The following is a 15148-nucleotide window of genomic DNA, read 5'->3' on the forward strand; positions in this document are numbered from 1 at the left end:
AAGGTAATTAACTTTTCCTGGTTTGCATATGGGACTTTCCTGGTTTTAGCACTAAATCCTGCATCCTGAGAAATCTCACAGTTTTAGACAAAACAGGATGGTGATCACTCTATCTGCGATCCTGTGAGCCCTGCTTTCTTCCATCTCAGCATTGCTCTGGCTCCAACATTCAACTGTCTCCTCCACAGGGAGGAGGAGGAAGAGAAAGAAGAGGAGGAAGAACGGGCTACTGTTTATCGTGGCTTCCTGGGTGCCAGGCACCGTGTGAAGAGCTTGGTCAGCGTGACCTCCTGTGATCCTCTAAGAGCCGGAGACAGATGAAGCCACTTCCAGGAAGAGGCCAAGACTGGAGTAGATCCCAGTCTAATCTGCTTCCTCCTTCCTCTCCAAACTGTAAGCTCCTGAGGACAGAACTGGGGTCTCTCCCATCGGTATCTTCAGCACCTAACACGGTATAATACTTAGAAGGTTCTGAGCAAATGCCGATCATTGATTTGAATGAGTATGCCCATGAATGAACGAATGAATGAATGAATCATCCCTTCATCTAGACAGACATTTCCCACATCTATGACATGATTCATCCCTGCCTATCCAAACTCCAGGGGAGATAAGCTGAGAATGCCAAATATATGCTATGCCGTTCGTTCTGTAAAACAGGCCTGTGGCACTGGAGAGGCAATAGGACATCATAGTTGAAAACATGGTCCCTGTCATCAGGTGATCGGGGCACAAACCTCAGCTAGGCCTCTTCTGGGCTGTGTGAAAGGACCAGCCAGCTCGCCTCTCCAAGCCTCCCAGGTTAAACAGAAGATAGTAACAGAACTGCTGGAGTTTGGGCCACGAGGCATGGAGGCATGGAGTTCGGTAAGCCCTCCAAAAACATTCACACATTATCATCATCATCACTGCTGCTGTCGGGATGAGCAGAAAGCAAGGAGGGGACAGGGGATATCCATGCTGAGGAAGCACAGGTGCTCACTCTCCAGCTCTGAATGAGCACCCAGGCCACACGGGAGGAAATGCACACGCTGGTAAATGCGTCGGCTAGCTAGAAGCACAGTAATGGTGCATAACAAACAACCAGAAAACCTCCGGAACACACAGTAAGAAGCATTTCTCTCTCAAAAAAAAAAAAAAAAAAGAAGCATTTCTCTCTCACTAACCCTGCAACTGGTGGGGGCTTGGCTGAGCTATGCTCTTTATTGAAGTTCAAGCTCAGCGTAGTTGGACGCCTGTTCATTCTGGGGCCAGGCTGAGGGGGCTTTTCCCCTAGCCATGGCAGGAGCCCCTTGAGACCTAAGCTTGGAACGTACCCGAGGTCACTTCCGTCTTCTACTAAAGACCAAAGCCCGTCAATGGGGCCAAACCCCCAGTGAAGGAGCAGGGGCCTAAACCACCCCCCCACCCCTTGAGTGAGAAAAATGCCAAGTCCCACAGTGAAGGGCAGGGGTGCAGAGAGGAGGGAGGAAGCAGGGCCAGGGATAGCTCCATCCCAATAGCAAAACACCAGCCACACCTTGGAAAGCGCCCCCCCCAAACCAGCCCTGCCCTCCTCACCAGGTTCCTCTTCAGCCCCTTGGCCTCATCAGCATTTGGTCAAAACGTAGAAGAGACCCCGAGTGCTAACACTTGCAGTCCTGGGGGACCCCGTCCCCAACTTTCCAACATCTGGACCTGCTCCGGGGAGCCATTAATCTCGGGCAATTTCTTTCCTCACTTGATTTGTTTATTTAAGGAAAACAAGTTGTTCCTAATTAGAAGCACTGCTGGCGGGATGTTCAGTGCGTCCTAGGCTGCCTATTTTCAGACCTTCTGCCTAAAATTACACCTGCACTCTTAACATCTGCGAGCATGTTTGACAACTGTCCCGCATGCAGGCTTTTGGCGAGAGAGGCTTGCAGTGCTGTGGGGGCCGAGGGAGCCAAGGGCAGGGGGTCCCTGAGCTTCAGAGCAAAGGCACTTGGAAAGATGCACAACAAGCTGCTCGTAGCTGGCACAGATCACCGAGTCAGCCCTTGGTGAGTGCACAGCCTGAACACCGTCCTGACCCCAGGCACGGGGCAAGGAGTGGTTTTAAAGAGTCAGAGAGGTTTTCTGGTGGGATGTTCTCAGCTTACAACCCCCCACCAGTCTTGCACCTCCACGGACACTCAGACACACACACACACACATTCACAGAAGTCATTCTGTCCCATAGATAGGCCAATACACCGCAGGTGTGCACACGCACACACACACGCACAGGTGCACATGCTCAGAAACTCACACACAGGAGACATGCACTAATGTCACACTGCAACCCCCCCCATAATCAGAGACATACGCACGTGGAGACACACTCCAGTGTGCACAGCAACCCAACACACTGGATACCAACACTCAGAAACACGCACCAAGAGATACAATCAAGTGTGCAAAGCTACACACAGGCACGCACAACCAGAGACACAGGTACATACACAGAGGTGCCCAGAAAGTTCAACACGTCATACACACAGGTATACGCCCCCCAAATACACGCAGTGACACAGAGACACCCACAAAGGTTACAAACAGGTCCCCGCACAGACACAGAGACAAGGGAGTGTGCAACATGGGCACAGAGAGATACAAAGGGACGCTGAAAAACAAATAGACTGGAAGCACATACCACAAGTTCACGCTCACCGTATTGCACACGCATGCAGGCACTCACACACACCCACACAGCTGCCAAAGCAGGCGCCCAGACAGGCCTGCCCAGCCTCTCCAATACAGGATGTGCCACGCGGAGCCCCCCAGACACATGGGTGGAGCCGAGCAGCTGTGTGCCTCCCTGACACAGACACACATCCAACTCACAGATACAACCGCTGGACACGCACAAGCTCGTATCCAAGCTCATATCCACTTGCTCTGACTCACCGACGCACACATTCCCCTGAAAACACACAAGCACACACTCAAAAATCCACAGTCTCACAAGTGCATACCCAGACTGACCCTATTTACATGTGTGCACACACGCGTGCGATTTTTATGTAAGTCAGACTCCTCTGAACGTGTGTGCACGGACCTGCATGAGAATGCACTCATTTACACACATCCACCTGCACACACCCACAACCTACTCTACCGAGACAGCAAACCGTTCATTTTCTGAATACCCAAAGTCAGGCCACAGACGAGCCAGCACCTGGCCAAACTGCTTCTGTCCCACCTCCAACTGCCTGCACTCTACCTCAAGCCAGATACGGTCTGCCCCTTCACCATGGACTCGGGGTGAACCCTGGTTTGGGGAAGGACCCAGAGGTCCCAAGCCTCAGAACCACTCAAAAATAAATAAGATGGACCAAAATCTACTGCCTTTCCCCACCATCCTGGCAAACCCTCTTCCTTACCCCAAACACACACACACACACACACACACACACGCACACGCACATGTGCAGTACAGGGCACTTTCCCCAGCACAGCTGTTCCTCAGGAACAGCAGCTCTGCCCCCTCCAACAGCCTCAGCAGCCTGGGTGCCCGATGCCCAGACATACTGAACTTCTCGGTCCTGGGTCCCTACACTGCCGTGAAGTTGAAGCCATGGAGACAGCTTACCTCCACCTTCTGTTGTCATGGCGACGTGGCAGCTGGGCACCTCCAGCCCTCCCTGCCTGCCCTGAGCTCCTCTCTAGGAGCTGCTGGCCCAGCAGAGCTTTTATGGAGGAAGCATCGAGGGGGCGGGGAATTCAGGTGTCAGTTGATTGGAAAGAACAAGGGCCCTGCCTCCCAGCCAGGATCACCTGGTGCTCAGGTGGGACAGGAGAGAGCCTCCCTGGGGAAAAAAGCCCCCACAGGCTCCCACACACTCGCTGGAAACAGACAGCCCCACTCCTGCATACCCGTGTCGGAGGAGACCCAGTCTTCACCAGATTCTACCATAACCACTTTCCAACCACCACCCCCCTGCCCCCCCAACACTCTTCCTAACAAGAACTGTGAACTCCGCATCTTAACAGAGGCCCGCCCACGCCCTTGAAACATTCAACTGTACTATGGGATTCTGAAAATCTCTGTGATGATCACTCAGGGCATTAGAGTGTCTGAACTGGGACCTCTGAAGACACATGAAACCTCTTCATTTTGCAGAAGGAGCAACTGGAGCCCAGAGAGGTCTAGCAATTTGCCCAAGTCACACAGCACATTGACAGAAGGCTTGACGCTCAGTCTTCCGACCCAGAGATGAGGTTTCCCCAGGACATCAAGCGCCAGCCTCTGACCTCCGGTCTCAGCAGTAGAGGGAAGCAGCTCCTAGCTAGGCCCCAGGTCAGAATCCTAAGCAAGGGCAGAAGGTCCTGAGACTCCTACCTCATCACTCGAGAACCATCCCAGAACCACACAGCAATGTATTATTCACCAGAGGCAGATGCCCAGCCCAAGCAGGACCAGCGGATTATTTCTAACCTTCAGGTCATGGTCAGAGGCATTTCCATTGCATGCCTTCCTGACCAACTTGTCCATCCAGATGGCCCCAACTCTAGGCTGTATCCCCTGCAAGAAAGCCCCATACATCTAGGAGTCTGTGACCACAGGGATGGCTCCCAAATGGTCCTCAGAGACCAGGTGGCCTTTTGGGAGCAGGCTTTTCATTAGGAGGGAGAGAAATCTGGCCAAACTCATGAGTTCTATGTTTGGGCTCTGCAGAGTCTCTAGGGACCTGGAGAGTGTGGGGACTACCGACAGCCCAAGCTGCAGATGAGGACAGTGCGAGCCTCTATCCAGCTGTCCATTCCAGCCCCTTTGCCGCACAAAGTTCATCCCTCCCCAGGCTCTGAATGCTCTTATTCAGCGGCCCAGGTAACTTCCCCAAATCTTTGGCTCATCTCAGGAGCTGCAGGTAATGGGAGATGATCCCCACCTCTCCTAGCATCTCTGCCAAGGAGCTGAGTGGACCCCTGTGATGCCACTTGGGGCTGCGGGAAGAGCTTGGATCCAGGAGGTCTGGGAGAGGGGGCCAGGCCTCATTTCTCTCTCCCCCTCCTGACACACACACACACACACACACACACACACTGGCGGGAATGGGCAGAAGCAAGGCTGCAAGGCACACAGCCCTTCCCCTGGGCAGCCCTGGAAGCCGCATGCACCCCAGCACCACCACGACAAGCACCTCCTGAAGCCAACTTGAAAATAGGACCGTCTCTTTCTCTCCCGAACTGTGAACAGGCCGAATATAGGGAAATTCATCAATTCAATTAAAGGGGCCCACTGCCTCCAAACACCTCCCCCCCCCACCCCCGGCCCAGCTCAGCCTGAGAAGCCTCGAGTGCCTGCCTTTGGGGACCCAGCGGGATTGCCCGCAGGAAGGACGCATGGATGAGCCTGAAAGTCCCACCCTCTGCCAGAGGAGAGAAAGTTTGTCATTTACCCGGGCGCTGGGCTGTCACCACTCCGGGTTCCTTCCTCACCGGGCTCCGGGCGTTGAGCCCCCAGCCTGCGGGGAAGCGGCTGGACCTGGAAGCCCCGATTGGGGGCAGGAATCGTTTGGCGGCAGCTCGGCCGCCCCGCTCCCCCTCCGGAGCCCTTCTACCCGGCCCTGCCGCCTCGACCCTTACCTGAGGGGAGGGTCTCGGCCACTTGCAAACTCTGCCAGCGGAGCCCAGCAGGCGCCAGGGTCTCCCTCCGTGACTCGCGCGTCCCCCTCGGCGCGCCCGCTCCGTGGGTGCCTTCCCCGCTGCCAGCCGCTGCAGTGGCATCCAGCAAAGCCGACTCGGGATCGCCTTTCTCGCCACCAAGCCTGCTCCGGGCCGGGTCCGGGGCGGGGGTGGGGGGGCTGCTCTTCGGGGCTGGCGCAGGGGGCCACCCTGCGCGCGGCCAGCGGGAAAGTGCAAGAGTGTGCGTCCTGGATTGCAGCAGCGACAGCGGCGGCCGGGGACGAGGAGGCGGTGGCGACGCCAGCCGGCGAGCCGGGGAGGCGGGCGGCGGCGCGAAGTGGAAGCCTGGCTCCCGCGAGCCTGGCGCCCAGGCGGGCTGGCGGGCGGGCGGGCGGGCGGCACTGCGGGTGCCCCGCGCCGCGACGAGGCCCCGCGCGCGCGGCCACCCAGCCGGGGGATGGCGAGGCCGGGGCGCGGCGGGCGCGGGCGGCGGCTGGGCGCCGGGCTCCGGCCGCCTTGCCTCGCGCTCGCCGCCTCGCGCGCTGCCTCGCTCGCTGCCCGGACTTCCCGTCTCCCGCCCGAGCTCCCCGCGCCGCCGCCGCCAGCAGCGCGCCTCAACCCGGCGCGCTCCTCGCGCGGAGCCACAGCGCTGCCCCCGCTTAACTCCTTACGTGCCACCTGGCCCTCCTGCAGCCGTCCGCGGAGCCAGGCAACTCGCCGCCAGGTAGGCCTCCCGGCCTCGCTTTGCTCATCTCTAAAATGGGCTCGCGGCCCGGATCTGGGGAGTCGGGTAGAGAATTAACGGAGCGGATTAGTGATGCAAAGTGCAATGCGGCGGGCATTAAGGAAGTGCTCGATAAATGGCAAAGGATTGGCTGCTTCTGCTGCTACTGCTGCTGCTGCTGTGCTGGGTTAGCAGGTTACCTTGCAGAGTAAACACCCTGAAAAGGGCGGTTTGGTTTGTTAGTGTTTATTTTGTTCTTTTTAATAGGAAATAGGTTTAAGCTGTGTGACCCTGGGCTAGTCATTTACCCTCTCTGAGCCTGTTGCAGAAGATTTCCCTCTGCGCTGTGTGACCTTGGGTCTCAGCACCCCCTCTGAACCTCTTGTAGTAGCCTCATCTGTAAAGTGGGGGATGATCGATGTGGCTCACCTTCAAAGGACCTCCTGCAAATCTCTGGAAAGGGAGCTGCTCTCAAGAGAACCACCATGGAGCCAATCTCCTAAATGCCAGGCACCGGGCCAGGGTAGTTCCAAACACATCACCTCATTAAGTTATGGAAACAACCCTAAGAGGCAACTTGTTTCTTTTCTTTCTTTTTCTTTTTTTTTTTAAGATTTTTTATTTCTTCATGTAACAGAGAGAGAGATCACAAGTAGGCAGAGAGGCAGGCGGGTGGGGGGTGGGGGAGCAGACTCCCCGCTATGCAGAGAGCCCCATGTGGGGCTCCATCCCAGGAGATCATGACCTGAGCAGAAGCCAGAGGATTAACCCGCTGAGCCACCCAGGCCTCCCGAGGCAACTTGTTTCAACTCCCCTTCGCAGGTGAGAGATTTGGCGCCCCAGGATGTTAAGTTCACCCAAGTTAGCACGCTTACAGAGGATTGGAGCTGGACCCCAGGACCTTCTGACTCCCAAACCAGTACCGTTAAGCTGGGGATTGAAGGAGAAGCTCTAATGTGGGCCAACCTTTGTTGAGGCTAGCAACCAGAATTTGCATCTGCATTTCTTTAATTAGAACATGTTGTATTTCCAATTATAAAATTAATTCTGGTCTAATGTAGGTATTTCAGAAAATACTAAAATATAGGAAGGAAAGCAAATCAACCCTATTCCTACCACCCAGAGGTAATAATGAAGATCTTGATGTAGTTCCCCCACTCTTTTTTCTATACCCACATGTAAAGGCAGTTCGCATAAGGCGAATAATCCCAAGCACACCATTCCGTATCAGGAGATAGGAAGGGTCTGGCAGATGCAATTCATGAACCCCTTGCTGAGGCTGGACCCCCCAGGTGCCCCCAGCTTCAACAAACCCAGATGACAGTTACCCTACCACTAGTCCAATAGAAACCTTACCAGGTTGGGGATTTGTGCATTTCACCCAGTTACCATTGGACAAAACCCTGCTCTGATGCTTTCCCTTCTCCCACTGTTCCTGTGTCTTTTAGAAGACCAAATCATTCCTTTGCCTGGAGTACAGAGACTACAGATGTCACACACACCTTCCAGGCTGCCCAACCCCATCAGGAACAAAGCATTCCCAGAGTGAAGTCCCCAGGAGGACCGAGGCAGTGCTACGGCTTAAAGGTGCAAGCAATCTGGGTTCAAATCTGTGCTCTGTCTCAAGCAGCTGTCACCTCTCTGAGTCTGTTTCACATCTATAACATGGGGCAGAAAGAACACCAACCCTCTGGAGTCGTGAGGCTTACACAAGACGAAGACCAGTAAATACTCAACTCATAGCAGCTATTGCTTTTCATTAGCGAGGAGAAGTGATCTGAATAACACTAATACTGATTGTCAACAACTGTTGAGTCCTTGCAAAGTGCAGGCACAATACCCATTAATTCCTAACAACAACTTCAGGTGATCGGTATTAGGACTTGGTCCATTGAGAGATGGGGAAACTGAGGCCCAGAGAGATGAAATCCTCTGTCCGAGGGTACATAGTAAGCTCACAGTAGAGGTTGGGTTAAATGCCAGCTCTTCTGGCCCCTGCGGCCCAATCACCAGCACAATTCCAAATGGCAGACTTGGTACCTTTCCCATGTCCTCCTCGTCCCTCCCCAGCTCAGAACCCTCTTGCTCTGTCTGGGGGACAAACCTCCTCCTGGGAGTGATCTGAGTGATCTGACTGACACCTGGCTATGGAGCCCCCTGCAAGGTGCTGGGGATCTGAGAACAGAGCTATTAATCTCCAGCAGCCAACGCCAATCCCCAACGCCCCCTCAGGCATAGGCACTGGGCTCATGGAGAAATGGAAAAAGCCCCAGGCTGGGACTCAAGCAGGTGAAGTTCAAATGTTAGGCAAGTGTCCTGCATTGGTTACTCCCCCTTTCGAGTCCACTTCATCAGCCACAAAAGGACGAATAATGTTTTCCCTGCCTACTTCCTAGGGTTGTTGGGAAAATTATGGATTGGAAAACACCTTGAGGGTAGAACCATGTATAAATACACAGCTGTGATGTTAGAGTCATCACAGGCATCACCATACAAGCAGTACAACAGAGCATCGTGACATTCTGTAGCCGTGGAAACTGGGGGCTCTGGAGACAGGATTGTTTTCCCCCATATAATGTCCACCATGTGGAGGGAGGGGGCTGATTCTGCTTTTTCTTCCTTTGCCTAATTCTTGGGGTTGCCAGGGCACCATCCAAACACTTTGTAACCCCCTTGCTGGTCTTTGAAACCAAGAGATTGAGATTCGCTATAAAGAGTAAGGAGTAGGGGCTCCTGGGTGGCTCAGTGGGTTAAGCCTCTGCCTTCAGCTCAGGTCATGATCTCAAGGCCCTGGGATTGGGCTCACTGCTGGCCAGGGAGCCTGCTTCCCCCTCTCTCTGCCTGCCCCTCTGCCTACTTGTGATCTGTCAAATAAATAAAATTTTTTAAAAAGATTTTATTTACTTATTTGTCAGAGAGAGAGAGAGAGAGCACACAAGCAGGCAGAGGCAGAGAGAGAAGCAGGCTCCCTGCCGAGCAAGGAGTCCGATGCGGGACTCGATCCCAGGACCTTGGGATCATGACCTGAGCCGAAGGCAGCGGCTTAACCAACTGAGACACCTAGGTGTCCTGAAATAAATACATAAAATCTTTAAAAAAAAAAGTAAGGAGTAAAGTTTTAGGATTTTTGTCTAAACCACACAGTCAGTTCGGGCAGAATGAGACATTGGACAAACTCTAATTTTTGCTAAGGTCCTGCTCTGAGTGGGTCCTTGGCCTGGCCCTCTTTTGGGTATCAGGTTTCTGAGCCTCTTCCTCTCTCTGCTCTCACTATTTCAGCACAGAATCTTACTGTTTCTTGGCCCAAGTCTGCTGCAGGACTCACGGAGGAGAGTGAAGAAACAAAGCCATCTTTGAAATCAATTATAAAGACCAAAACAATGATGTAAGAGAGCTTCTGTGAGTAAGTGACATAACAACTCCAAGCTACGTTAGTAGAACAAGTCACCAACCAGTACATCCCTGTCTTTGAACCACAGCGTCTAAAAATAGTATTTGCTGTAATTTCCTGAGTAGCTGGTATAAATGGAAAGAGTGTTAGAGTAGTGAGCGAGCTGTGTTGGGTGGTAACTAACTCCCCTTTGATGGTAGTTTTCTTTTTCTTTTTTAAGATGTCGTTTATTTTTTTTATTTGACAGAGAGAACACAAGCAGGGGGAGCATCAGAGTGAGAGGGAGAAGCAGGCTCCCCGAGAAGCCGGAAGGCCAACACTGGGGCTTGGTGTGGGGAGTCCCGGCTCATGACCTGAGCCAAAGGAGTCTGCCAGGAATCTCTCTCTGCTCCCCAGCCCCTCCATTCAGAATCCTCCTATGATTTCCGCCACGTCCCCCCCCCCCCGCCCGCCCCACCCCAGCCCCACCCATCTGATGGGGGCTGGTCTGCCATGCAGAATCCCAGAGTCCAAGGGCTGTGTCTTTCAACCATTCCTCTGTCCCTGGCACTCACTGAACACAGCGCTCTGCACACAGTAGGCTGTGTTAGTCTGCTTGGGCTTCTGTAACAAAAACACTGAAGACTGGGTGGCCTATAAGCAACGGAAATTTATTTCCCACAGTATTGGGGGCCGGGAAGTGCAAGACCAAGGTGCCAACAGATTCGGTGTCTGGTGAGAGCGCACCTCCTGGTTTGCAGACAGCCATTTTCTTGCTGTGTCCTCTTAGGGTGGACGGGGCTGAGGGATTTCTCTTTGGGTCTCATTTGTAAGGGCAAGGATCCTATTCATAGGGCTTCGACCCAGGTAACCTATTCACCTTCCAAAGGCCTCACCTCCACCTTAGGGGTGAGGTTTTAATGTACGAATTCTGGAGGGACACATTTGGTCTAGAACACAGGTGCTCTGAAAGAAATGAATGAATTAATAAAACTGTCCAGTATTGCCACAGATATATACAGGTGAAAAGAAAATCTGGTGTGATCCGGAGAGTTCACTCATTAAAAATTCAGTAAAAGAGGCAAAGGTATATAAAAGTAGAAGAATGTGTACTGCAGTACCTTTTAATGGCAGAACGCCAGAAAGAATCCAAATGCCCAACAAGCAAGAGAACAGAGGGACCAATTCCGGTATATTCTTAAAGGGAAGGTACCACACGGCCGTGAAAAGTAATGAACTAGAACTCTATGCATCAGCTTGGATAAATCTCAGAAATTAGAGCATTGAGTAAAAAAGCCAAAAAGCTGGCTGCAAGATAATAAATAAGCTAATTGCAAAAGGACACATACATAATACTAGTTAATAAAATTCAGAACTATGGAAGACAATTCAGTATATTTTTATGAGCACCTACATGTACAGTAAAAGCAGAGAAACTCTGAATACCAAGTTCAGGAGAGAGTTTATGGCTGTGGGGGGAGAAAGAGGGCAGCAAAGATCCCAGAGCACTTTCATTGTGTCTTTAATGTTCTACTTCTGATGCCGTTTGGTGGATACATAGTTTTATTGTTTTTTTGGATTTTCTATTGTATGCCTGAAATATTTTATTTTATTTTTTATTTTTATTATTTTTTTAAGATTTTATTTATTTATTTGATGGAGAGATCACAAGTAGGTGAGGAGGCAGGCAGGGGGTGGGGGGAAGGAGCAGGCTCCCTGCCAAGCAGCCCCAAATGGGCTTGATCCCAGGACCCTGAGATCATGACCTGAGCTGAAGGCAGAGGCTTAACCCACTGAGTCACCTAGGTGCCCCCCTGTATGCCTGAAATATTTTATTAAAGAAAAAAAACCCAAGCTAGCTGTTGAGAGTGAAGGCCTAATTCCTATCTCCATTCAGATATTCGCTATGTGTCTCAAACAAGCGATTTAATCTCTGAGCTTCGGTTTCCTCAACATTACAATAGGGATAATAAATCTTGGAAGAATTAAGTGACATCATGGGTGTAAATTGCTTAAAGCAATGGAAGTATTCAACAAATGATAACTATTCATATCATAATTAATTATCAATAGCAGTTAGTTTCAAATTATTTGAAAACTGGAGACATCCAAGAAGATCAGCCATTTTAAAAAAGATTTTATTGTTAAGTAATCTCTATACCCAACATGGGGCTTGAACTTAAAACCCTGAGATCAAGAGTCACATGCTGCACCGACTGAGCCAGCCAGGCACACCCAAGATCAACCACTACTAACCTGTCTTCAGAGATGACACCCCAAGACTTGAGAGGTTGGGAAGCTGTCTGAGGTCATGGGGGGCATGGGAGGCAGCACTGAGGATGGGAGGTGTGCAGAGGACCCCCCTCTGGGTAAGGTGCTGAGCAGGTCTCTGTTCCAAAGTGCTTCCCTCAAAACCTCACTTCCTTCTAGGGAACCAACAATGGTCACATGGGGACCTACTAAAACAGGGACACAGGTCCCAGAGGTACCCGGACAGGTTCTAATGTGGCTTCCTAATCCCAAGGCCTATTTATGTCACCATGAAAGAGATGGAGAAGAATAATGTCACAAGGGCATCCCTTTCTATTTTATATAACTATATTTTTTAATATTTTAATTATTTATTTGTCACAGAGATATCACAAGTAGGCAGAGAGGCAGGCAGAAAGAAAGGGGGAAGCAGGCTCCCCACTGAGCAGAGAGCCTGATTCGGTGCTCCACCCCAGGATCCTGAGATCACGACCCAAGCCAAAGGCAGAGGTCCAACCCACTGAGCCACCCAGTTGCCCCCTATTTTGTATTTTTTTAGTAAAAATCTGATGCCTAACACACAGAGGCATATATCTTCACAAAAATACACAAATTCAAATACAGTTTTTTAATAGCCCCAAACTGGAGACAACACAAATGTCTATCAGTGGGAGAATGGACAGCGTTGCACTCTTTCTGCAGGATAATACTCTCCGGCAGAGAATGAACACACTACTGCTATCGGGACCACACAGACGAATGTCCCAAACAGTGTGGATGAAACAAACCAGACCCAAAGCTTTTACTTGCTGATATTTACATGAAGTTCAGCACTGGCAAAACTAACCAGGAGGCTAGATGTCAGAGTAGTGGTTGTGCTTCAGTGAGAGGTTGGAAGTGGGCTGGGGGGGCCATCCGGGAATGGATAGTGTTGTGTTGGTTGGTCTGGGTCTTGGTTCCCAGGGTGTGTTCTTCGTGAGAATGCATAAGCTATACTCTTATTGCTTGTACACTTATGGCCATATATTACACTTCAATTAAAATATTGTTTAATATAAAAAAAACTTGCCAATTGCAGTATTTTAACCACTATTAGTTACTGATTGTTTATGCGACATCACGGATGGAGTCATATGATATAGAGGGCAATTGTGGGCCTCTCAGTTAGCAACTTCTCCGAAGCCTTGACCTTGAACGGTACCAGCTGAAACCAGCTTTCGTTTCAGGCTCACTGAAAGGGGGGATTGTCTACTGAGGACCCAGCCAGGTGGAGACAAGGGCCATTACTCAGGACATCTGATCCAGAGAGACAGGCAAATTATCTGATTTGGCAGTTTCCTGGGATCAGATGTCCCAGATATTGGTCAAACTGCCATGGAGACACCACACATCCCAGCCAAAATACCCACCAGGTGGACCCTTCTCCTGGAGCCCTAATTGTGGGCGGAGCGCAGAGAGAGGCCTGTGCCACCCCGGGGTTTCCTTTCTGCAAGAGGAGCCAAAGGATCTCTTCCAGAATCTGCAGAGGCGCCAGAAAGGTAAGGCCGATCTGGTCCCAGCGGCGCTCCAGGCCTGTCCCCTCCAAGGACCCAGCTCTGAGCCTTTGGGCAAAGATGATCTCATTCAATCTAGCAGCCCTAGGAAAGAAGTAGCATCACAACTCCCATTTTGGGTGGAGGAAACAGGCTGGGAGGGGTTGAATGAGTCTCCCAGGACTGAACACCAGGGGCGCTATTCCCCATTTCTTTTTTCTTTTTTTTTTTTTTTTAAGATTTTATTTATTTATTTGACAGAGAGAAATCACAAGTAGATGGAGAGGCAGGCAGAGAGAGAGAGGGAAGCAGGCTCCCCGCCGAGCAGAGAGCCCGACGCGGGACTCGATCCCAGGACCCCGAGATCATGACCTGAGCCGAAGGCAGCGGCTTAACCCACTGAGCCACCCAGGCGCCCTATTCCCCATTTCTTATCCAAGTTACTGGCCCATCTGGCATCCCTATGAGCTTCACTTCCACTGGATGCTCAAGGAGTTCAGGTCCCCCGCCATGCAGGCTCACAGGTGCAATTCAAAGTGCAGGGGTTCCATGGAGGAAACTGCTGCAGAGGTAGAAGACAGAGAAAGCAAGGTCGGACAGGAAGAGCCTTCAAACTGAATACAGGTCTGCCCTCTGGGAAAGGCCACGGGAAGGAAGGCGGTCTGTGCCGGGAGATCCCCATACCACAGCTCAGCTCAGAGGCAAGAACATTATCCTGAGTGTACCCTGACTTCCATGGGAAAGTCATATTCAATTATATACTGACACACCTCTCACTGACAGGAGCAGTACCGAGCAGAGACTTTTATTTTTTTTTTTGAGATTATTTATTTATGAGAGAGAGAGAGCGAGATCGAGAGCGCACACATGCATGAGCAGGGAGAAGGGGCAGAGGGAGAGAGAAGCAGAATCCCCATTCAGCAGAGAGCCCAATGTGGGGCTCGATGCTAGGACCTGGAATCATGATCTGAGCCGAAGGCAGACTCTTAATCAACTGGGCTACCCAGGTGCCCCTGGATGGATTTTTTTTTTTTTTTAAGATTTTGTTTGAAATAATCTCTATACCTAATGTGGGACTTGAACCCACAACCCAGAGATCAAGAGTTGCACATTCTACCAACTGAGCCAGCCAGGTGCCCAGAGTAAAGACTGTCTTAAAACACTGTTGCTTATGTATCCAGTTATCTGTGCCCCAAGCCTACCCATGGAGCCAAAAGCCCTGTCTTATTTGTCAGGTAGTACCAGCACAGAGTAAGGCGTTCACACATTATAGGGACTAATAAATGCACATTTCTGAGCCTGAACTGGAGGCATAGCCATGGGACCACGTGCCACATTCATTAGTTGATTTAATTCCTGATGTGAGAAACAAAGGCAGAGGAAAAAATTATTAATTTTCCTTACTACCTATAGCCCATTGACAAGCCCTTGAACCAAGAACTTCCTCTAGGAACTCAGCTGCCTTGATGTTAACACTTTGCTAAGGGCAAAAGGCAATCCTAGCTCAACTCCACCCTCCCCTACTGCCTAGGATCCTGTAAGTCAACTTTAACATATAAAAATTCCTTTGGAAGTTTCCTGTATCTCTTAACCTCCCAAGATAGGTCTTGGCAATCACCCCACAAGCCTGTGGTTGACTGATAA

The 15148-nt window shown here is 51.2% G+C and overlaps 2 protein-coding genes across 3 annotated transcripts in view; one reads left to right on the forward strand and one right to left on the reverse strand.

The window, feature by feature from the left end:
• The window catches only part of WSCD2 (WSC domain containing 2), a 116067-nt gene extending 110368 nt beyond the window's left edge, over positions 1-5699 (reverse strand). The window contains exon 1 of one of the 2 annotated variants that reach the window (XM_004779068.3): positions 5590-5699. The gene's annotated coding sequence lies outside the window, so the exon portion shown is untranslated. Of the gene's footprint in view, positions 1-3592; positions 3676-5589 lie in introns of those variants that run through there. The other variant, XM_004779069.3, reaches the window with a different exon arrangement.
• LOC123391150 (translation initiation factor IF-2-like) lies at positions 1972-11315 on the forward strand. Its single transcript, XM_045076739.1, has 4 exons — positions 1972-2021; positions 5468-6352; positions 9632-9737; positions 9991-11315. The coding sequence occupies exons 1-3, from the start codon at positions 1972-1974 to the stop codon at positions 9687-9689; spliced, it is 993 nt and encodes a 330-aa protein (XP_044932674.1). The 3' UTR covers positions 9690-9737; positions 9991-11315.
• Positions 11316-15148: the final 3833 nt, after the last annotated feature.

This window comes from Mustela putorius, unplaced genomic scaffold, assembly GCF_011764305.1.
Source record: "Mustela putorius furo isolate JIRA1106 unplaced genomic scaffold, ASM1176430v1.1 tig00000193_pilon_pilon_pilon, whole genome shotgun sequence".
Taxonomy (NCBI): Eukaryota; Metazoa; Chordata; class Mammalia; order Carnivora; family Mustelidae; genus Mustela; species Mustela putorius.